Source organism: Peromyscus leucopus, chromosome 11 (assembly GCF_004664715.2).
Source record: "Peromyscus leucopus breed LL Stock chromosome 11, UCI_PerLeu_2.1, whole genome shotgun sequence".
NCBI lineage: Eukaryota > Metazoa > Chordata > Mammalia > Rodentia > Cricetidae > Peromyscus > Peromyscus leucopus.
In genome coordinates this window covers 62,567,909-62,593,429 of record NC_051072.1, presented here as the reverse complement: position 1 = coordinate 62,593,429, position 25,521 = coordinate 62,567,909, and the positions used below count along the sequence as shown (strand labels likewise).

The 25,521-nt window shown below is 33.2% G+C and overlaps 1 protein-coding gene across 1 annotated transcript in view; it reads right to left on the bottom strand.

The window, feature by feature from the left end:
- Rasa1 (RAS p21 protein activator 1) overlaps positions 1-25,521 on the bottom strand; it is an 83,472-nt gene that overhangs the window by 33,984 nt on the left and 23,967 nt on the right. Inside the window, exons 2-7 of the mRNA XM_028894682.2 lie at positions 13,000-13,152; positions 11,630-11,765; positions 10,653-10,723; positions 9,011-9,128; positions 6,131-6,162; positions 2,263-2,315 (exon numbers count right to left, since the gene is read on the bottom strand). Of these exons, the coding sequence (XP_028750515.1) occupies positions 2,263-2,315; positions 6,131-6,162; positions 9,011-9,128; positions 10,653-10,723; positions 11,630-11,765; positions 13,000-13,152 (563 nt within the window). The remainder of the gene's footprint in view (positions 1-2,262; positions 2,316-6,130; positions 6,163-9,010; positions 9,129-10,652; positions 10,724-11,629; positions 11,766-12,999; positions 13,153-25,521) is intronic.

The window sequence follows — 25,521 nt, the reverse complement described above, 5'->3', positions numbered from 1 at the left end:
AAACGGTTATATAACAGTATAAGTGCTTACAAAGGTAGGTTCAAAATAACTGAAGTATCTGAGTATATTATCATAATCAATAAACACATCAAATATTTTACTCACTAGGTATCATCCTGAAAAGGTGCACACAAAAGACTATCTTCAATTAGCAATGATTCCTAATACCATAATGTTTCCTTTGTGGTTAAATACTGATTAACAGGAAGATTAGGAATTGACTCTTGTAAGAAAGCATTAACTAACCCAGTATCACATGTAATTCTTGTATAAATGAGTAATAGCTCAAATCATCTAGCTTAGACTCTTGCTACTGTATTGGTGTTTGATACAAAGAAGTAAAAAGTAAATCTTATATTGAGTTTTCAGAGTTCAGATTAATATATAAGTAAATAATAAAAACCTGTACAAACTGTGCAATTTAATATATGATAAAGTAAATTCTGGGTGACAATGATGATACTCTGTTTCTTCTTCAATGTAAGATAAGAATCATGTGCAAATTTGTACATGAATGTGCTTGTGTAGTGTCGGTAAAGTGTCCACTCTTTCTAAAAGAGTGTAGGAATAAACAAAAATACAAACTAATGTGAGAAATGTTTAGATTCTTTTTGTTTTTTGTTTTTTTTTTCGAAACAGGGTTTCCCTGTGTAGCTTTTTGCCTTTCCCGGAACTTGCTTTGTAGACCAGGCTGGCCTTGAACTCACAGAGATTTGCCTGCCTTTGCTCCTGAGTGCTGGGATTAAAGGCGTGTGCCACCACTGCCTGGCTCTTTTCATGCTTTGACATCTAAAAAATAATGGATACTTCAAGTACTTGGTGATTCAATATCTAAATATAAACCTACACCAACAACTAACTAAAATGAATTTTTTTGGTTCCACCCAAAAAGCTGATGACATAACACTCTGGTTTAAACTTGATCTCTAGGTCTAGCATTGGCATATTTTAAACTCCTTCTGAACCTAGTTAGTGCAGGTTAAAACATTAAGCACTTCAAAAACAGCCTCAAATCCTATATGCGAATAAATCATTGACTTAAGATGTAATGATACATCTTAAAACAACTAAGGCAACATATTTAACAATTAGTATTTATTTGCTATAGTTACCTATTTCAGGGTACCCTATAAAATACAGGAACTACCAATTTTTCAGAACCACAACATCTAAAATATATATAATAAATTGATTTTGTCATCAATCTCTGTAAAATATAGTTTACTAATAAATATCTGATAGTTAAATTAACCTCACAATGAAAAGTAAATAATAAAGAGCAAAGTAATATAGTTGTTACTTTAAATCACTGGTCCTCAACTTTCCTAATGCTGCAACCTTTAATATAGTTTCTCATGTTTTGGTGACCCATCCCAACTATAAAGTTAGTTTATTCCTACTTCATATATGAAATTGTGCTAATGTTAGCAATTGTAATGAATATTTTTGATGAGAGGTTTGTCAAAGGGGTCACAACCCATAGGTTGAGAACTGTTGCTTTAAATAATAAACGCTTAATGTAAGTAAACTTAATTTGCATCTTCCTCTAACAATCAGAAAAGTTAGGAATGCATTTTAAATAAGGCTCAATTATGTAATTCCACCATGCACACAAATAATACAAGAATGTACACTGGTGCATGCCTTTAATTCCAGCACTCAAGAGGCAAAGGCAGGTGGATCTTTGTGAGTTCGAGGACAGAGCGAGTTCCAGGACAGTCAGAACTACACAGAGAAACCCTGTCTTGAGGGGGGAAAAAAAGTACATTATAAATGAATGGAAAAAGAATGATAACATGGTATTCCTCTATTGATACATTGCATGCTATATGGTATTTGTAGACTACAACTCACATGATCAATAAAAAGAATGACAACAATTTGTATTTGTAAATATGAAATGTTTTCTTAATATATTTCTTAACATTAAAAAGTATATTATGTATTCTTCTAAGTATATTATATGTAGGATAGCCCTGAGCTACACAAAAATTATATATCACAAGATCATAAGCTGTAACACATGGGGAAGGAAACAGGGACAGTGGCTAGGGAAGAAGAAAAATATACTTCACAAAAGTTTATTAGACATGTACATTTTAACCTAAAACAAAACCAGAAAAATACCGGTTTCCAAGCATCGCAAAGAAAATACAATATGCATAAGTATTAATCAAATAGTAAAGGAAAGTACAGTACATGAAAAAAAGTTGTTTCAATTTTATACTTTATCAATAAAGACATTGAAGAATACAAAGGTACCTGTCATTAATAAATTATAAGCTTCTTGTTTGGAAATCTTCCCATGGAACCATCTTTAAAGGAGAACAAACATGACATGTAAATCAAAAGTCCACATGCTGATGCTTTCATATACTCAAAAGTAAGCAAAAGTTTCATAATTCATACTGACATGAAATAAATGTAATAGAAATGATCACATTTCATCCATTACATTTCTATTGTGTTTTAGAAACTTACTGTGCTTTATTTCAACAAAGTACAGAAAAACTAGGAAATGTCAAGTAAAATTTTAAACTACAATTTCCATATTAATTGTAATATTTTTAAAAATACTGGTTTTAGTTCTAGAGTTTTAGTTCTAGTAGTATCTGTTACATGCTTATATCACAACTCCATTTTCCCTTGGACGGCTTGTAGGGGATAGGGGAGGAAATAAAAGGCAGAACCAAATTATTTTTCTCATGTCTCTCTCAAAATTAATTTTCTTTTAACATAAGATCTCTACCAATAAAATTAAAATGTTAAAGAACAAGTACAAACCAACAGAAAGAACTCAACCGATTTTTAATTCTGAGCTAATAGTCTATCAAACTGGACTGCTAAAGAATTTTATAATCTGTATTCTGGAATTAAGCATTTAGAAATTATTATAAACTGTAATAGTTGAAAATATAGCACAATGAAATTTCAAGTACTTAGTATTTACCTTTACATAAAATGACATGTTTAAAAAATTACTTAAGGATCAGGAGTGGTGGTACATCCCTTTAATCTGAGAACTTGGGAGGAAAAGATCACTATAAATTTAGGCCAGCTTGGTTTACACACAGTGAGATACAGGCCAGCTGGGACCATATAATAAGACCCTGCCTCAAAAATAAAATAAATCCAATCATTTAAAAGCCAAAGTCCTGAAGTTTTTCCTCTGATTTAGATGAAGTCCCACTGTCTCTCACTGGTAATCTCAGATCACTTCTCTACCACTCTGCTGCATCTTCTTAAGGTCTGTCTACAATGACTTGTGGTAATGAGTTAAGTTCCAGTTGTAAAGGACACATACTATAAGACAGAAAACATGAGTGCTCTAAGATGCAATGCAACAGGCTTAAAGGTCATTCATTCTGCTTCATTAATCATTCTATTACTAGGGAAAGTTAAAATACTACTTAATTTTCAAGTAAATGAAAAATTAATCTTTAAAGAAATTATTCCAACCATTAGCTTATTAATTCCAATTTCCTGATGCTCTCTGAGCAGACATGAATAATGAAGAGGAAATAAACAATACAGTCTAGAATGCTCTAAAACGTATGAGACTATACACTGCATTCAAGTAAATGCTAAACTACCATTTACTATACATGCTAGAGTGGATTTCTATATTCTCGGAGAGCCGGCTAGATGGCATCCAAGACCAACCCTAAAGTTTTCTATCCAGTAAAAATAAAACCCAAAGAGTTTTAAAAGAATAGTTAAGTTTTAAAGATGAATAATATTTTGAACTTTAAGAAAATAACCTCGAGGCAAGGGGCAATATTATTTCCTGGAGTTATTCTTGTATAAAACTGATGTAATTTAAGTACATGATTTGTACTCAACATAATAGTCCTTACTCTTAACAAGTTCAGACTCTGGTTAGGATAAAACAGCGTAAAACTACAGTAAGGACAGTGATGAGTACATGCTGGGGAGTTTGGAGAGTAATGGAAAAAGGCACAAGTCTTCAGCATATATAAGGAACAACATTAAGATTCACTGAATGTGAATTTACTAAATTAGATAACTACATAAACAACTGAAGGGTAATTCTCACCTGGGAAGCAGCTTAGTAAAACACAAAGATAAAAAATAAAGCCATGCACCAGAAAGGTTTACAAAGGGCAGAGTGAGGTGATAAGACTAATAAAAGGTACAGAAGACAGGTACTCTAAGTATTAGAACAGAGAATGTGAGGAGACTAATGATTTGGAGTGCCTAGCAGAAGTTGGCTGTTATACCAGATACTACTAAGAATGAATATAATAAAGTTATTTATGACTGAAAAGAAGGCACATACTCAATAAATATTTTAGAAGAAAATAATTATTAAAACTTAGTATTGCCTACACAGAAAATATGGAGTACAAAGAAACTAAGTTAGTCATACTGGCTATTTAATCTCAAAGGGAATTCATTGTGCCTAAAGGATACTTTAAAATATTTCCAATACTTCACTGCCAGAGTCTCTGCTTTAAATACTAAAGAGTAAGCACATATATAAAATAAATCAACATAAAATTTAACTTATGCTAAATACCACATAAAGTTCAGAAAAAATAAGATTAATGTATTAACAGAAAACTTCCCAGTGAAGTCTTATACTTGACATTGAAAAATGAGTGAAGTTTTAAACATTTACTGGCATCTGTAGATCTGTACTCTTAAACAGGGACACGAGGAATTTACACTTTCTCTTGAAAATCTAAAGGATTTCATAATATTGAACTCAGATTCATTTAGTGTGTGGTGTGTGTGTGTGTGTGTGTGAATGCCTTTACCTTCTGAGCCATCTTACTTGCCCTATGAATTCACATTCTTGCACATATTAACTAGACAGAGTGGTCACCTTAAGACATGCAAAAAACTTTCAAGTTTTCTACTTCTCATAATCGGTAATATTAAACAATTAATATCAATTGCCATTTGCTACCACTCAGGCTGCTGTCCTCTGACAAGAGGGAAAGAAATGATTCTCTGCACTATGATCTCTATCAAGATGTTATATAATGAAAATCAGGATTATTGTGTTGGGAGAAAAATGGGAATATATGTATGTATGTACATACGTACATGCGCGCGCGCGCGCGCACACACACACACACACACACACACACACATCTCCAATCTCCTTTTGCTGTGAATCTGATTCCTTAAGCATTAACTAGAATTTGAAACTGTTGATACAGACTTCAAACACAATCAACTAGGTTGAGTTGAGCAATGGAGGCACTTGTATCCATATGGAGTAGTAATATAAGAATGTACTCTGCCAGGTGGTGGCGGCGGCAGTGCACGCCTTTAATCCTAGCACTCGGGAGGCAGAGGCAGGCGAATCTCTGTGAGTTCAAGGACAGCCTGGTCTCCAAAGCGAGTTCCAGGAAAGGTACAAAGCTACACAGAGAAACCCTGTCTCGAAAAACCAAAAAAAAAAAAAAAAAAAAGAGAATGTACTTGTAAGATATAATATAGTCTATTAATAAAAAAGATAATAAAAGAACTACATGTTGAATGTTCAGTTTAATATACTTCCTCTTCTGATGGCTAAAGAAAAAGAAAATAAAACATTTGTGGCAAGATTTAAATACCATCTATAAATGCTGACAAGTTGATTAAGAAAAAAATGAACTGAAAAGACAATAGATGAACACACTATTGAAATAATATGAATAAAATAGAATGTGATTGAAGGCTAAGATTTTAAAAGGAATCCTGTACACATAAAAGGAATCAAAAAGGCTTATTTTAAAAGACCTTGCTTGTTTATACTAAAATTATCAGAAGTTCTCTCACATATGCACACTAAAAACTGAGTTTAAAAGTTCATTAATGATTTGGTCACAAATATAAGAACGACTATAATTAGTAAGAAAATGAGGAAATAGGAGGAGCGGTGCTGCTCATTAAGATGCAACATAATGTTTACTGACAAGGCTTTAGCTTGGGGATATAGGCTACTGTTAGCTTAAAACTAAGAATTTAGTACTAGATTCTTAAGAAGTATATATCAATTCTCTGAACCAAACTTAAAAAATACATCAGTCTAAAATTCATTAAGTATTTTTGACTATTTTTCTAATTTACAATTTTACATTATTGTTTCTCCTTTTAATAATTAATACAAACTCACATTTTGCCTTCGTGTGGATCTTCTTCCCGGCCCTAAAGGGAAGAGATTAAGACAGCATAATTTTTAATTTTATGAAATTAAATCTTAATGCAATTTCATGAAAATTCCTAAGAATTCAATCTTCAAAACTATCTCCACAATACTTTTCATAGTTATTAGGAGAAAAGATGTTTCCGTTCAAGAACTACTATGCAGTTCTCTGTTCTCTCTTCTCCATGTTGTCGTCAGTTTAAATCACTCTTTCTTCTTTTCTTATAAACTATTAAGGTAGTAGTCCCAACTACAGTATAATGACCCCCTCCAACCTCTCTGAATTCCTCAGTGTCAACTGTAGATGTGCACATAAGAATAAACAAACTAAATGGACACACACCTTTAAAGCAAACCTTTACTACCCTCTTTCCTGCCTACAGATTCCTCATTTTCCAAGAAACGCCCTTAACCATAGGCCTCAAGTATGTATTTGCTGCCTCACACTACCCACTTTCCAGGTCACATCTAACTACGCCTTTGCTCATCTACTTCACCTCTCTTCTGTAGATTGCGTTCTGTTGTGCTAAGTGCTATCAGAATGTCCTCTCAACTCACTGCTACCTACCTGTTTTAAAAAACCAAGCCATTAGGCAAAACTACCTCAAATCCTACCTCCTTACAGTCAAATATTTGACCCTAAAATGTGAGCACTTCCTTTTCTGTGGAATACAAAATGCATCCTCTCTCTTTCTGCCATCTTTTAAACCTTATCTTACTCTAGTCTGTACTCCAGGTTTTAAAGCTATTCTAACATTATTCATTCCAAAATAGTGACTATCTTATTAAATTCTAAGCTATTCTCTATAACATCACCACCACCCCAAACACTGAGTATACACTGAACTATAGTTGTAGCAGCTTACAGTGAGTTTTCAATAAACTGATAATGAAAGAAAAAAATATTAGCAAGGACTTCTCTTAATTAGTTCCTCACTAAGTATTTAGTCAGACTAAAATCAAAGTCAATGAATGCTTACTATAAGGAACAAAATGAGTATTATAACTACCCTTTTTTAAAAAGTGGTCTATATAATAATGTTTTAAGTACAATGGAATATAGAACCAATGAGTACTGTGAAAACAAAGATAGAAACAATTTGACCTAAAAAAAAGTACCTAGAAACAAACTCTCTGGAAAAAAAAAAAAAAAGAAGGTGACAATTGAAGTGAGCTAGTAACAATGAATTAAGTTTTGCAAGGCAACCTAACAGGCCAAGAGTGTGAAGAAGAGGACCCTTATAGGCATAGAGACATTACACTCATCTACTCAAAATTTACAGATGCCAGAGTAATCTAGACAATGGGGATCTATCAGTGAGTCAGAACAACACCAACAAGAAAAAGATGCCCTTTCCTGGAGCATACAACCCACAGGCAGACTTAAAAATGTGAATGTGCTTAGAGAATTCTAGTTAGAATTTCAGAGAGGAGAATACCAGTCACATCTTCATTATCTAGACATTGTCCAAGCAGCTTTTCAATCTGCAAAGAATTCACTAACTTCCAATAAACCCACTGTGTAAAATTGTACTAAATATCACAGTAAAAACCACTTATACTTCTTAGAATGAATAATTTGCATTACGACTATATTCCCTTTTAGCTACCACAACACACTGTTCTTTTATAATGAATTAACTTTTTTTGTTTCATTCTCTGTGTTCATGTTAGGTAATGTCCCCTTATCCAATACTGAGCTATTCTTTACTATTCTTCTGCAGACACTTTCTAACCTTTATATGTTCTTACTAAAGTTCATTTTGTTAATTTTGATCCAGAAATTTAATACTTCAGTTAAAGTACAAATATATTTTCACTCCCTTTCATAATCAGAATAGAGAAGAGTAGTATAACAGGCAAAAGGAAGCCTAACATAAACAAAACCTAAAAGTTTATAGAACTAACACAGATAATAAGGTGCTTCAGTTTGAATGTTCTGCCTGTGTGCCTCTAGAATTCTGAACACTATTTAAAGAACTGTAAATTATAATCCCAAATCTTTAGTTTTGTATATAACTATGAATACAGGATGCATCCTGTATAACTTCCATAACTCCTTCCAACTTTCCTCAGCATGTCTTATGCTTATGAATCAGGATCTAGTTGCCAGAATAGGCAGACAAAAGAATCAGTAGCAAAAAAAAAAAAAAAAAAAATTTATTCTGCCATCTTCCATAGACTCTTGGGGAAGAGGGGGCAGGGGAACATAGACATTAAAGATCACAGAAAGCCATTCCTACAACAAAATCTAAAAGGGAAAGATAAATTCCAAAATCACAATGTTTAATACATTTTGGTGGTACTATAAGTATTGTCTATAAGGCACAAACACTGCTTGAATGCTGATCTGCATCTAAAAATAAATGGTGCAATTTATAAATTATTGTGTACTAAGATAAATAATATATAATATGATAGGAAAGAAAACAAGGGGAATATTCAAACTGTATGAATTTGGGATTATTTATGTGTAATATATTTATAATTTTCCTAGATTAGAAATTATACACACATTTGAAACCATTTAAAATTCCTCTGATTCAAATATACCTAATGAAGAATAGGAGCACAAAAATATAACAAAATAAGTACAAGTGATAGTTTAGTTAAGAAGTAGAGAAGTACTTTCTGCAAAGGCAGCTATCTATTATAACATACTAATATACTGTTTATTTCCTTATAAACAAATATCATTTACTAACACCAAATACATCTTAAATTTCTTTGTGCTTATGAATTAAAAGCTTTCACGAGGAATTTGTCCGTATCTAATAATTCAGAAAATGGGTAAGTTCTAAACTTTTATAAAAGACTCAGGATCTGAAATTTAGGAAATATGAAACTCACCACCTCTTCTACGAGGTCTTCAACAATAAGGCCTTGCTCATCTGTTCTTAGATTTGTAACCCACATCCATCCATCTTCTAATTCATTGTGGACAATGAACATATCTCCTTTTAAAAAACTAAAACAGCAAATGACATTAAAATTTTAAAAATGGACATCGAAGTATTCCTAAACCACCACACTGGATATTATGCTATTGGAAAAATGTAAAAACACAAAATTTAAAAGTTCTGAGCTGTTTCTGACATCTTTTGTGAAAATGAAGAAAGTTAATCATCTAAATCCTAATTTCATTATATGTACAACTTCATTATAGGTTTGATAAGGGTGTCTAGTTTGCTGGATTACATTCAAATTAGAGTTCCTGTATCTACTAACTACTTTGTTAGATGAGATTCAAATTAGAATTCCTCTAAATAGTAAACAATTATATAAGCATTAGAAGTAGTTCCAAGAAAACTGAATTTTACAATTTAAATTTCAATGTTGTTATTCTTTCTTATGTATGACAAATAATAAAAAACAATATATAATTAACAAAATATGAGAAAATAAATTCAGAAAATTTCCTTTAGATAATTACATTTGATTTTATTATGTAGACGCTAATATTACTTAGCATTTATAATCACATCTTATTTCATTCAAATGCCTATTGTGCGATGAGTACAGTGTTCTTTAACCATCTATGCTTTTTCTCCTACTACATATTTCCGAGTAGATGGAATATACTATGAGAACTACTGTCTTAGATGATCAGACTGGAACTTTACAAATTTTCTAGAACTTATATTTCAATACTACTTACCTCTATTAAGTGACTTTCTTCCTCTTAGTTGCTTTTATTCATTTTCCCACATTAACTCACAAATAAGTGTCAATAAGAATTAAATGAGGTCATTAGATTGACGATAACTACGTAAAAATGGAACCTTTGAGATGCAAACTACTAAGTGTTTTCTAATACTAATTTCCTAAATCTTTGTTTTCTAATAATTTCCAAAACTTTTAGTACCAGAAAAAAAAAATGTTTTTATATTTTATCATACTGTTATTTCAAAGAGAAACTATATAGTCAATAACTATTCAGAAGCAGCAAACCATTTCATAGTAAAGAAACAAGGTTTCTATTGAATGATTAAATAGCTTTTAGAAAAGGATAATTTGATTATCAAGTTTTATAATTAATTTATAATCAAATTAAACACAAATACAAACAAAAACTATGATGCTCTAGTTACACAACAGTCTTGAAATTTAAAATTGTTCACCCCTATGCAAAAATCAAAAATTATTTCAGTATCATTTATAGCTAAGGTATAAATGTTATGGGTAATAAAACCAGAAAATAAACAAATAAATAAATAAACCACTCACAAACTGTGAAAGAACTCTACTTTCTCAAAATTTTTTTAATTAAAAAAAAAAAAAAGCTGTTATTTCTCCTGTTATTTTCACTGTGGCCACCCTGATTCGTGTCTTCAGTCTGAAGGGGCAGGACATCCCATGGGAACACAACAGATCAAATACTAAAGGCAATAGCTATCATATTTCCTCGAATTCAAAACCTTTCCTAGTTTAAGAGCAATAAATCTTCATTGTCTAGTTTTTTCAAATGCTTATAAGAAACAGTATAAAATACCTTATTTCATCAGTGTCTGGTACTTTTGTGTAGGGTAGAATGGCTCGAACACGCCTTCTATCTTCTACTGGCTGAAAACCATTAAAAATAATACTTAGGGGCTGGGGAGATGGTTCATGTCTTTGTAGCTAAAGCCCCTATCCCACAGCCTGAAAACCCAAACTAGAACCAACATAAAAATTATTACAGGTGACAGGTATGGCAGCTGCTTGTAATCACAGCATTTAGGAGGCAGGACCAGGGGATATCTGAGGCAAACTATCAAGACAAGCTAGCCAAATTGAAAAGTCCTGGGTTCATCTAAAGACTTTGCTTCAATTAATCAAGTAGAGAACATTCAAGGAAGACATCTGATGTCAGCTTCTAGCTACCAGTCATGAGTGTGCAAATACAACCTGACACACATGCCCTACACATACATGAGCTGCAAACACAGTCACACACATACATACACTAATGCACACAATCAAAAGAAGATTGTCTCTGTATCCAAGTCAAAAAAGATATATTCACACAAAGCTTAAAGTCAACTGCGTATTATAAACTCCATAGGATCATTCAAATTAATCTTTACTGAGCCTCTATACAGAACCTAGAAATGTTTACTACTCTTGCTTGTTATTTTTACAGAAATTACTGTAAAAGTATAACAGATTTTTTCAGTTAATCTGAACAATCATTAAATAAGCTACACAAGGCATGGAAATTAATCTTCATTTTATAATATAATGTATGAAATTTATAATTTTAACTTATCTAGCAATTACGGTAAGCTATAAATGCACAGAATAATCTTAAAAATCTAGTTACTTAAATACAAAACTACTTTAATAAGAAACTACGATTTTTGTTCTCGCATTATAACCAGAAATAAAACAAATACTTATAAAATTATAATACAATAAGAAATTTAATTAGATCAAAATTTATGTGATTTTGGAAAATAAATTTCATGATACTTCATTAAGTTTACTTGCCTCTGGTGGTGCAACTGGATAGAGTAATTTTTCTCCTTTAAGTAAACAAGAAACATGACTGTAATAACCTATTAGGTCTGAGAGTGAAGAAAAACGCCTTCCACCAATGTAGTAATCTCCACACATAGCAATAATCCTAATTGTAAAGGAAAAAAAAAAAACAACAACAAAACATAATTTCAGTGTTTCTTAGTCCCTTTTTTGAGTGAAAATTAAACCCAGGTTCTCTATCATGGGGCTATGTCCCTCTAGTACCTATGTCCAATTTTTTTTTTGTTTCTTTTTTTTTTTGTTTTCTGAGACAGGGTTTCCTCTGTGTAACAGTTGGCTGTCCTGGAACTCACTTTGTAGAACAGGCTGGCCTTGAACTCACTGAGATCCACCTGTCTCTGCCTCCCAAGTGCTGGGATGAAAGGCATAAGCCCCCACTGCCCAGCTTCTATGTCCAATTTTTAAAATTTTGTCAATTTCACACTCTTTTCCATTAACATACATTCCTTTACTTCAAAAAAATCACTTACCCATATCATCACTAGTAACTTAGTATTATTTTTTAAATATTTATAAATTTAATATGACCGTATTTACAAGTCTCGATTATGTAACTGAACCAAATACTTTAAAATTTAACCTCAGATATCTCCCATCACTTCTATATTTAAGACTCAGCAATTTTACTTCTCTGGCTAGAAGTAGCTTACAAATCTCTTGAAATTCGTGTAAAATGTAATAAAAATGCTACATAAAAACTATGATCAAATATTATCATTATGAAATTATATTCCTTGATTTATTATACTTTGTGAAAAAGTTATACATGTGGTTAAGAATGACAGTACTCTTAAAACTTATTCTAAAATTTAAAAGTCAAAGGCCCAAGAACATTTTATCAGTTAATACTGGCTGTAAATATATTTGTATATAGAGATGACACCTTACTTGGAAAATATAAATACCTGTCTATCTCACAAAAGTGAACATGTACAGAATTTCAAGATAGTGAAGCTGAAAGGAACTAAGGACAATCTCAACCTCTATACAGTGTTTTCTATTACTATTATTATAGTCTCAGCCTATATTTCTTTCATTTTAGCCTACATTTTTTTCAAAATGTATCTGTAATAATATATTCCTATGAGGAATATATTTGAAAACTGGCATTGTAAAGATTAATATTACTATCTTTAAATAAAAAGTTTAAGCATTTCAAAAATATTTACTCTAAATCACTGATTAAATAACTTAATTGAAATCAAGTTTATTATACTAATATCATTCACTTTTGTGAAAGTGGATATATTTATAAATATGTGTCAAATTTAATACCAAAGTGCCATATTAAATACCTTAAACTAGGAACAAAGACTTACCTAAAATGGTTGACAACATTTGTTTGGCTAAGAAATGAAAGTACAAAGGACCCCGGCCTCCGATCACTCTCTCTTATAAGGTAGCTTCCAGATTTCCCTGCCTGCCTGAGACGTTCTTCTGCTATGGTTCTATCGAGTTTTCCATGATACCACCTAGGGGAGAAATACAAATAACTAAAATAAAAACAGCCACCATAAAACTCCTGTGCAGATTGAAATACATAATACTCTTTTAAACATTCATATGTAATTTAAACATTTGTTTAGTCTGAACAATTCAATTTTAACTCCATTTTTCACCCCCTCTCAATTTCCCTAAGAACACTGATTCACACGGTTTTTCAATTTGTTCTGCACAGCCAAACCCTGTATCTCATTAATGAACATCTTCTTTTTCTCAACCCCCTTGGCTCCAGGTTTACCTAAATTTGCTCAAAATCGAAACATTTATTGTATTAAATCCTTTCCTGGAACATAATAGTAAGATGAGTGATTAGAAATAATTTACAACAACTCTATATATTAAGGAATCCATCTGACATAACAAAGTTCTTGGAATCAAGTAGAAAATAATATTTACCTAAGTTTAGTCTTACTACCCTAACAGGAAAACAGAGTAACTATTTAAAAGACTGCTATTTGAATTTCCTGTTTTAATAGGAAATTGACCATTGCCCTGGATTTTAAGACAACCTACATCATGACCATATATTTAAGCTCAACTCTTAGAGAGAAAACACAAATGTTTTTATGTAGAAATTCAATTGCCAGGGAACTCTTTGTTACCTGAATCACATGGTTGTGTAGCTGATCATACTAGTTCAGAACTTTTCTGGAACTTTCAAAATGTTAGCCAAATTGTCTTACATAATGCCTGTCTCTTCTAAAATTGGTTATTTCAGGTTGGTGTTAAGTTTACTATTTGCTAAAACTATAAACCCTTAAAACAAATGAAGTACAAACAATTCAAAGGCCACTGTGAAGGACTCCAATCTTCCTCTTAGCCAAACTAGAATGTTTGTATCACAAATATTGTTTAACACACATCCTTTCACATAAAATCTCATCATCCTGCTTCTGCTTATCAAAATATGTCGAGATCATATCAAATGTAAACCCACTTATAAATCTACAGCCGGATACATTATGCTCTTCTTTTAAACTATACTACATAGGAATATTAATCTACCTCTGTCTCATTTTTTAAAAATCTCAAAAGGAAAAGCTTTCTCTCACAGAGAAAGTTTTAACCAGACAGGGTGTTTCATGAAAGCTCAGTTTTCACGTATATGGCTGCACAGCAAGTTTAAGGTCAGCACAAACAATATGAGATGTCATCTCAACAAAGAGAAATAAAAAAAAGGAGGGTTTTGCTTAGGATTTCAAATGAAACTTGAGAAAAAAAGGTAGAACACATATGACCTTGGTCATTTGCCATACTTGTCCAGTGTTATGATTAAGAGTACTTTTATTAATCATTCCTAACTCTCCCACCCATTTTTGAGACAAAACATTCGCTAGATCTTTCCATCTGAACCAACAAGTCAATCCAAGCAAGTTAATGATGATGATGAAGAGGAAGAAGGAGGAGGAGAAGGAGAAGAAGAAGGAGGAGGAGGAGGAGGAGGAGGAGGAGGGGAGGGGAGGAGGAGGGGAGGAGAAGACCCCATACCCCACCCCAGCCTCTCCAGGATATGGCTAAATTATTCAGTTTGGTTTGGAACTCACTCTGTAGTCTAAGTGGGCTATAAACTTGTGATCCTCCTGACTCAGTTCCAGAGTAGCTGGGCACAGGTCTACAGGCCTAGCCTACCGTTTCTAGATCCTTTTCTCTCTGCTCTTTATCATTCCTTGTCATTAACATCAGTTCAAACCATTCCCTTCCCCCACCTCTGATTTGCCCACTTCCCTTAGTACTCTAAAGAAACATTTTTAAATAATAGTTATTCGAGGTGAGAACATAGCTCAGTGGTAGAACAGTTACCTAGATGTCCAAGGTTCAACTCCCAGCACCACAAAAAATTAAGAAAATGAATTTATTAAATATGAACTAAATCAAGAAACAGAAAAGCATAAAGATAAAAATAGAAGCATAAAAATCAAAACATTTAAAAATAAGTAATCAAATTGATAAAATCAAGAGCTAAATGAGATTACCAAGAAATTAAGCATATTTTTAAGAGAGATTAAATTGAAAACAGAAAATTTGCTTACAAAAGAACAAAATCAAATAAGAAAATACAGAAAAGAAGATAAATGATGACTACAACATAACTTGAATACATGTGATAAGGTGATTTGACTGACATGTCATCCAGAGCTCTGGGCATTTACATATTGGTCCCAGTTGGTGGCACAGTGTGTGTAAGTTGAGGAGGTGTGGCCTTGTTGGAGGAAGTGTGTCACTGGAGGCTGGTTTTGAGAATGACCCAGCCATACCCAGTCTGCTCTCACTCCTTTGAGCTTCCTGCATGTGCCATCACACCTTTGTCCCACTGCTGTAGACTCACGCCTCTGAACCACAGTCCAAATGAGCCTCTCTATAAGATGCCTTGGTCATGGTGTTTTATCACAACAATAAAAAAGAAACCAAAACATGAGGAGTCCCAAAAAGAAAGCAGAAAGAAAACAGAAGAAAAAGTAAAATCCAGAGAAAAAATCTAAAAACTTCCCAGTCCAAGAAAGTCATTAACACAAAAAATTCAAATTCCATATAAGCCAAATAAGAAAAAGCAATCAGGCAAATACAAAAGCAGACTAGCTCACATGAAGGTGTAGCCAAACAAAGTTGCTAAAATCCAAAACAAGATTAAACTATAAAAGCGGAATATGAAAGGCATTATCTTACAAGAAACAATGGCAAAAATCTTTGTTAACTTCAAATATTAACAAATATAGTACTTTAAATTTTTGTAGAAAATTTTTCATTACTTTGAACCTAGAAATCTTACATGGAGAAAATATCCTTCAGAAATAAGAACAAGCATTGCTTCAAACAAAAAGAAAATAAAAATTTTAACAGCAGATGTTTAAAAAAAATCTAAAAGGGCTGGAGAGATGGCTCAGAGGTTAAGAGCACTGGTTGTTCTTCCAGAGGTCATGAGTTCAATTCCCAGCAACCACATGGTGGCTCACAGCCATCTGTAATGAGATCTGGTGCCCTCTTCTGGCCTGCAGTCATACATGCTGTATACATAATAAATAAATAAATCTTTAAAAAAAAAACCTAAAAAAAAAGTTCCATAGGGAAAAAGAAAATGATCCTACCAGGAAAGGTGGGAAGGCAATATAAAACCAAGAGCTACTAAAAGGACAAATGTATGGGCAAATCTAAATAAATACTAACACTATGAGTAATAATAAGGTCCAGTGAGTATTAATGCATATGTAAATGAAAATGCAAAATAACATAAAAAGCTTGAGAAAAGCAAATTGAGTTTAAATGTCCTAAGTTCTTAGGATTATTAGAAAAAAAAGTAAAAGTGTTTTTAATGAGACTGTAATAAACCAATGATGCATACTGTAATCTCTAGGACAACCACTAAAAGAACAAGATTATCATACTGGGTAAAATAATAAAATTAGAGATGAATCTTTAATGTCAGAACACAGAAATACTGAAAATAATGGGAAATATGTTATATCATACTAGTATGCAGGTGCACAAACACAGGAAATATTATTAGAGATACCAACATTAAAATATGCAAAGTATAAACAGAACTATACATAATTTTTAACAGCTAAACCCCATAAAAAGACAACTCTACTACCACAATGGAATGGGAAAGTTCTTAATTGCTAGCAAAAGCACATTAAAAAGCACTCAGGATACAAACCATGACAATATTACAAGGTGCAATAAACCTACAAAGAAAACTGTCAACCATATCCCATCAAGTGACTACAGGCAGTTATCTAAAATTGACTATAAGCTGAATCAACCAAGCCCCATTAAAAACACCCAAAAATGCTCAGAGTACATTACCCAGCCTAAATGTAATCAACCAGAAAATTAACTTCAAGCTGGTGAGATGGCTCAGAGCTGACAGGGCTGACAAACTGCTATCAATCTCCACAATCAATCAACATGGTGGAAGGAGAGAACCAACTCCCTCTCCCCCCTCCTCCCCCCTACACACACGCACACACACACACGTAAATAAATAAATGTATTTCTTTAAGCAGAGGTGTCAAAAGTCCCTTTACCACTTTTAGATCATAGGTTTAGAGAGTAGAGATTTTCAAAGACACACCTGGTATTAGTCTAAGACATAAGCCAAAATAAATGTAAAATTTTTAAAGTAAAGAATTACTATTCTTACCCTAAAACTTTAAAGGTTACTAATTATTTATAAATGAAGCATTTCTGTACTTGTTAATAACTTATTAATGCAAAGAAGCAAATCAAAAGGTTACAGATTGTCCACCAATTTTGACTTACAGATACTAAGAGAGAAATCTGTAACATTAAAAGTAAATAAATAAAGGCTGAAAGCAATAAAGTTTCTACCTCAAGAAATCAGGAAAAGTTAACCTGAGAAGGTAGAAAAGAAATACTGAAGAATGGGATTGATGAAATCAGAATCCAAAGTATATTGAGTTCTCATACTAATGAACCTGGTAGATTGTAGCTGAGCAACTGTAGGCTGAACAAATAAAGACTGATTTCAGTCATGAGAATGGTGTTCTCTATGACAACAAACTAAAAAGAGAGGTTTCTTACTTGATGGAAATAAGTCAACAGAATATCTATTTTTAAAGTTAATCTTGATCATTTCCTTGTTCCAAAAAATAATTCCATATGTATATCAAATCTAAAATGTGGAAGATAAAATAAAGCTTCTAATGAAAAAGAAAGCAATGTGGAAAAGTATATGTATATGGTTAAGTATACACAAAGATTTCTTACACGACCCTCAAAATACATCAAACATAAAGGAGAAAGTTAATCTATTAAAATTAAGAATATTCACCAACACAGCAGTTTATTCCTCTAAAACTAAAGTATTTATAACTGTCCTACTGATAACAGTTCCTATGTCCAAAGGAGAAAAAACAAAACAATTTAATTTATTGGTATTACTGTCTCTAACATAATGCTAACATTATTCACTTGCATAGTTGAGATTCTTTTATTCTTTTGACATTTGTACAGATTTCCAGTCCTGTGGCGGCAGTTCACACGAGTATCACTACAATTTCCAGTAGTATCAGACAGTGGATGTAGGCACTTCCCTTCTTCCAAAGGAACACATAAATACATACAATGCTCACTTTGGTAACACATATACTAAAAACTGGAATGGCACAGAAATTAGCATGGACCCTCTTTGAGGACAGCACTCTCCACAAATTTCTTACAGTTGTCAACACCATTAACTTTGAAATGTTGGGAATATTAATTTATATGATTGTAATAAATAAGTATGTAGCTGAAAAACATTGGGTGTCAAATACATACAGAAAAGAACTACATATAAAATTTATATACTAAATTAATCACATTAAAGAGTTTTGCTAGTTATAAAGCATCAATATCACTATGAATCAAAAAGGCAAATGCTACCAAATTCTCAAAAAGAAATACTGAATCAAAGCAACTTAAAAATACTTTTTTAATACAGTAATTCATTAAGAGAACTAAAGCCACGAACAAGTTTTCCAAAGCATTTTCTTCCCCTGTATTACTTTATAAGCACCAAATGCTCAAAAAATTAGCATGGTGCTATTGCTATATTCCTGAAACTGTGCCAAGAATCACAAAGCATGAAAATTTAGGAAAAACTGAATTAAGACAAGAAAGAAGTTTAGTAAATTTAAATTCTTAAGAGAATTCCTACAGTAATGTCCATGCTGGATTCCCAAAAGCACATACCTGAAATGCGCAAGATCCTAAGTTATTTAACTATCTAAAAGGTCAAACATTACTAATTCCTTACACTAAATATCACAGTTCACAGTGATTAAATGTTAATGCATGCTTATACAAAACAGCTGACATAGTGACTTAACTATAATTCCTTGTATTTGTTCAAAACTGTTTCCTTCTGACAAGATCTAGATTTTAATTAAACACATTAATATTGAAAATATAGCTGGGCGGTGGTGGTGCACACCTTTAATCCCAGCACTCGGGAGGCAGAGGCAGGCGGATCTCTGTGAGTTCGAGGCCAGCCTGGACTACCAAGTGAGTCCCAGGAAAGGAGCAAAGCTACACAGAGAAACCCTGTCTCGAAACCCCCCCCCCAAAAAAAAAAGAAAAAAAGAAAAAAGAAGAAAAAAAAAGAAAATATAATATTGGGGGTTTTTTTTGGTTTTTGGTTTTTTTTTTTGTTTTTTTTTTTTTTTTTTTTGGTTTTTCAAGACAGGGTTTCTCTGTGTAGCTTTGCGCCTTTCCTGGAACTCACTTGGTAGACCAGGCTGGCCTGGAACTCACAGAGATCCGCCTGCCTCTGCCTCCCGAGTGCTGGGATTAAAGGCGTGCGCCACCACCGCCCGGCCGAAAATATAATATTGTTTATTGTTAAATGTACAGAGGTAAAAACAAGAAAATCAACTAAATGGATGAATGTTTATTATTCAGAATGATTAAAAGTTACCAATTAAATTTCATCTTTTTTTGTTATTTTGAACAAAACTGCTCACTTTACAATCTTGTCTACCCATTTTTATTCTTTTACTACTACATTTTGTACATATAAGTCATTGTTCTTTGCTTATACTCTTAAAGGATGTTCAAGTTTCCATAAACCAATCTCTGTATTAAAAAGTAAGTTGGCATAGGGCACACACATGTAACTCTAGCACCCAGCAGGCTGAGGCAGAAGAATAACCATGCGTTCTAGGCTATCTGGTCTACTCAATGACTATCAGCCCATCTAAGGAAACACAGCAAGATGCCGGGGAAGGGGGGGGGGGCATGACCATGGGACACCTTTTCAAAACACTTCCAGTTTCCTGTGTAGCGTGTTAAGAAAATCCAAAGAGAAGAATACATCCTGTTAAAAAGTAACGGACTGGACAAAAAGTGAAGAACCCACAACTCTCCTACAACCTTAAATATGAAACATGAATGATGGGATTAAAGGTGTGCACCATTATACCTAACTCAAACAGGAATTTGAAACATTTTTCTTTTATTCAGTACCAGGGATTGAACCTGGGGCCAGACATATAGTAGCCCATTCTACCACAGGGATATATAATTTTTTAAAAATTAGACATTCTAATATGCGGTATAATCCAAAGATGTGCTAACTTTTTATACAGGGTATTATTTCTCCCTTAAAAACTAATTTTATTCTTTCTTCTTTCTTTATAATTCTTTATTCTTTGAGTACACAAATATACTACCATATTGTACTACTTTTTGTGCTCTTCTAACAATGCCACCCTTCAAAGAAATGTAATTTACCAAAGTCTAACTACATAGGTAGGTGAAAGACTTCAAGTGCCTTTAGCTTTCCAGTAAAGGAAGAGACATAATGGACTCTAGCTCCTTTTTCTGTCCCAACTAAGGATGGGGATGGCAGTAGATAACTAAAAACACTGGTCATAAGACATAGACTGTTTCCTCTGCCATTGCATTCCTAAGGGCCTGTTTATACCTGTCCTTCCATCCAATATATCACATTCACTATTTGCATACTGAAAGATATAAAATACAGTGAAAGTATCTTGAAAAGACAGTGCAAGTATCAAAACCAGACATGTCAAGATTTCTGGAATCTTAGGCTGGAAACTTAAAAAATTTTGACTAATATATTGGGCAGTCTAACAAAAAAGGTAGAAAACATTCAAATATATGGATAAATAAACAGGGAGACAGAACTTCTAAGAAAACATTTAAAAAGCACTGGACATCAATAAAGGAGCTGTAGAGATGACTTAGTAGTTAAGAGCAGCACTTGTTGCTCTTGCAGAGGACTCAGGTTCCATTCCCAGCATCCACATGGAAGCTCACAACCATCTCTAACTCCAGTTCGGGGGATTTGCCACTTTCTTCTGACCTTTAAGGGCACTATACATATGTGGTGTGCGAAGATACATGTATGCAAACATAAAAATACCTGTATTATTTTAAAGTTGGTCCTTTCACCATCCAAAAACCTGATAAGCCTTTAGCTAAGCTAAAAATTACTAATATCAGGAGTTGAAGTATTATTATAGAAACCATAAACTCCAGAAGGATAATAAATTACAATCATTGTACTGTGCTACTCACAAATTTAAAAATCTATATGAAGCATACTCATCCTTTGAAATACATAATCTACCTAAACTTGCAAGAAAAAGATAATTTGAATGCATATAGCTTTTTAAGAAAATTACATCATTAATAATTTTCAAAACTGGATACACCTGGCCCAGATATTATTTACGGTAAATCTTAGTTAGCATGTAAGGAAAATAATATATTATTTACACAGATATTAATGATTTATGTATTAACAGCCACCAAACACTGTGTCTAATATCTGGTTTCTGTTACAACTCTAAAGGTAAAAAGAACACAGAACTTGACATCTAAAAATCCATGGAATATGATTAGTAAACATTTTCAATGTTGATCATAAGATACCTTTGCACAGGTGGAGGGCAAGTCTCTTTGGTAGTCACATATTTTGAAGCACAGTGTCAAGAAAATAAGCCCTGATACTGGACACTGGGCATTGTAGTAAACTATTTCATTACTAAAAATCAAGAATTAGCCTAAGAATGTTTCTTTTGAATAACTGTTGTGCAGCATTACTTTTGATAATAATTGTGTAGTATTTTTATAGGCTATAACCTGCTCATAATAAAGGGAGAAATGAACAAAGATACACATACAAAAAGGTGGTGAAAATGCACCTTTTTTTACACACTTATCTTTTAATTAATACCAGGAATGTTAATGCAAGAATACTTTGAATAAATACACTGCCCTCACTATAAAATCTACTTGTACAACAATAAAATTAAGCAGACTATATACTGTGATTTGGATGTGATTCCTGCAGAGGATGTCTTTCTGTATGCTGTGAATATGTGTTGCTCTGATTGGTTGATGAATAAAGCTGCACTGGCCTATGGCAGGGCAGGATGGAGCCAGGTGAGAAAACCCGAGAGACAGGAGGAAGAGAAAGGAGAGGTAGGGAGACGCCAGCCACCGCCAAAGGAACAACATGCCAGCAGACCAGTAAGCCACAGAATACATGGCAAAACACAGATTAACAGAAATGGGTTAATTTAAGATATAGGAGCTAGCTCGCAAGAAGCCTGCTACAGGCCATGAAATTGGTAACTAATATTAAGCCTCTGGGTGATTATTCTGTAAGCAGCTGTGGGACACGGGTGGGAGAGATTTATCGTGACCACAGGGCTGGGCAGGACCAACAAAAACTTTCAACTACAGATTCCCTCAAGGATTCTGTCCATATGTTGATACTAGCTCAGTGGAACAGTGCTTGCCTGGATAAACTAGGCCCTGGGTTCATTATCCAGCACTGAAAGGGGAAAGTGGTAAACCCTTTAAGAAGTGAAACCTAGGGAGATAACTGGGTTCATTGTTCATTGGAGGCACTTCCCCAGGATAAGATTAATGTGAGTGTTGTTGTCTTATAAGCTATCTCCTAAGTACAATGTTATAAAAGTGTGGCTATTGTTTGTGTTTGACCCATTTCCCTCCCATTTGTCTGTCATTCTGTGACACAGCTAAGGGGATTTCCACTGGTGTACAGATGGGGCAGTCCAATCTTCAAACCAGCACCTAAACAAACCTCTTGTCTTTTAAAAAGTACCCATCCCCCAAATACTTTATGACAGCAACAGAAAACAAATTAAAACACTACGCTATATAGCAACTGAGCTTCACAGTGTTTTCCCAAGTTAAATGAAAACTTAACAGTATACCAAAAAAAAAAAAAAAAAAAAAAATTGCACATGACTCTGTAGCTGTTTTATTCTAACTGACAAAACTTGGAAGCAACCAAGATTTCTTTCAGTAGCTCAATAAATAAACTATGGTACATCCAAAAATATAATACTAGTCACTGTACGGATTGGCAAGATGGCTCAGAGGTTAAGAGCACTGACTGCTCTTCCAGAGGTCCTGAGTTCAATTCCCAGCAACCACATGGTGGCTCATAACCATCTATAATGAGATCTGGTGTCCTCTGCTGGTGTGCAGGGATACATGCAGGCAGAACATTGTATACATAATAAAGAAATAAATCTTTAAAAAAAAAAAGTACTTATTCAGTCATGACAACATGGAAAAATTTTAAATGCACATTAAGAGAAGCAAGCATATTTTAAAAAGCTACAAACTATATGATCTCATCAGTATGACACTGGAAAAGGCAAAACCATGGAGTCAATAAAACTATCAGTGACTACCAGAGGTCATGGCAACATCTAGTGACATCCAACAGCAACTAAATTCTAACTATGTAACCATTAGCATAACAGCTAACAGCAGGCAGGTGCCCTGTATGTGACCCACTGAAAATTCCTGATCTTGGAATATTTGTCAGGCATGAACAACTTAAATTCAATTACAAAGTAAGATACTCAAAGCAAGACTACTTTGAACATCTTGTCTGAGGAAACTATTCTAGGTTTAAGGAAACTAAAGGAACATGACACGAAAAATTTTTCAATAACATTTTCGAAACAAAAATATCTAAATATTGTATTAATTTTAAAATTGATTATGTTTAACTTAAGTTTCCTTATTCCTACAAAAGTACATAAAGTATTTAAGAAGGAACATGATTATTAGTTTGGCATAAATACATATATATATATATATAAAGTAAAAGAATTAAATGAGGCAAAAATGTCAAGGTAAAGGATATATGATTATTTATTACAGTATTTCTATAAGTTTCCCATAAATTTTAAATTTTTTAACATAAAAATTTATGGGGGAGTTTGCTTATGCAGACTTCATAAAAGAATATGAAAAATTCATATACGCAATAAAAATACTAACATAATAATAATATTAAAGCTGCACCAGAAACAGGTTTCATTCTTAGACTGAAGAAGCCCACAGGTTTGAAAAACATCACTGATAAGCTAACTTGTTGGAGCCCATTGTGGCTTTACTCAGCAGGTCTGCATAAAGAGGATAACTGGACCCCAGGCCTGAGTACAGGTGTCTAAGATGGTCTGCACTTGGCTGTGCAGACCTCCTCTTTTGCTCCATCCCTTGGCATTCCTTTAAACATCCTAGGGCAGAGATAGTTGGGGCCGGTGGATTGGGATCCAGGCTATTGTATTTCTATCTGTTTCTCTCCCTTCTATCCTCCTAACTAATACTTCCTGCTGCTTCTACTCAAGAGTACTCTGGGGAAATGTGGGGGTGAGGAATGCCCCCCCATTAACTCTCACATCAACATAACTGATATATGTGAGGTTAATTTTCTGCTAAAATACTTTTTTACAGTCATTGTTTTGGACAAAACTTCATTGGTTTTTTTTGTCTGTTTGCTTATTTGTTTGTTTGAATTATATCACAGCAACTTCATGATGTTCTGTTACATTCAAAAGAACAAAGATTCACCCCACAATCACTGTAGGAGATGGGTATCTCAGACATGAGAAACAGACAATGGAGAGACATAAAACTCCCTCACGGAATAAGCAGTAGAGCACAGAAGAAACAATACTGAAGAACAGGTTAAGGTGAGTTTCATGTTTTTTGCTTAATGTGCAAGCCCCAAGTACTGGGCCAAGAAATCATCTTACATGACCAGCATTTTCATTTAAAAAAAAAAAAAAAAAGACTATAAACAGGATGCATCACAATTTGTAAGGGCTTTTATCAAACTGTTGTCTCCATCTATCTGTCTGTCTGTTAATGTACATGTGCTACGTCACTGATGAAAGCCTATTTCTGAGTCATTGTCAAAATGAGGTTTAAAACCTACTACTGTCTAGACAAGGATATTCACAAAAGGGTTATCTGTACAAGATCATTCTGGAAAGTCATATAAAGAAGATTTTAATTTGATTTAACTGATTTCCACCAATATTTAAGTAGAAGAGAACAAAATTAAAATGAGAATAGAACACATCACAAGTAAGTTTAAAAGGCATTTTTCATTAAACTTTAGGCTTTCCTTTTAGACTCACATCATGTGTTATTTCAGAATGTATAATGGTTTCCCTAATTTTTACCTAGGTTGAAATAAATAATCAAGAGACTGTGCTTAGTTGGATGAGGAAAAGAAAAGATCAAGGAGAAAATTAACACACTATCCCAAAAGGAAGAAAGAAAGAAAAGTAGGGTTTCAACCAAAAAAAAAAAAAAAAATGGAGAAAAAAGGCCAAATTCTAAAGCAATCAGAACAGAACATTCTTAGTAGCTGATTAGATTGAGATAGAGAAGCAGAAAGACAGATACAAATGATGTAATATATTTAGCAAAAGTAAGAAACTGTCTTGAAAAATTAAAAGGATTGTCTGGATCCCAAATATACCTTCATTACAATATGTAAATCTTTCTGCGGCCTTCAAAACACAGTAAGC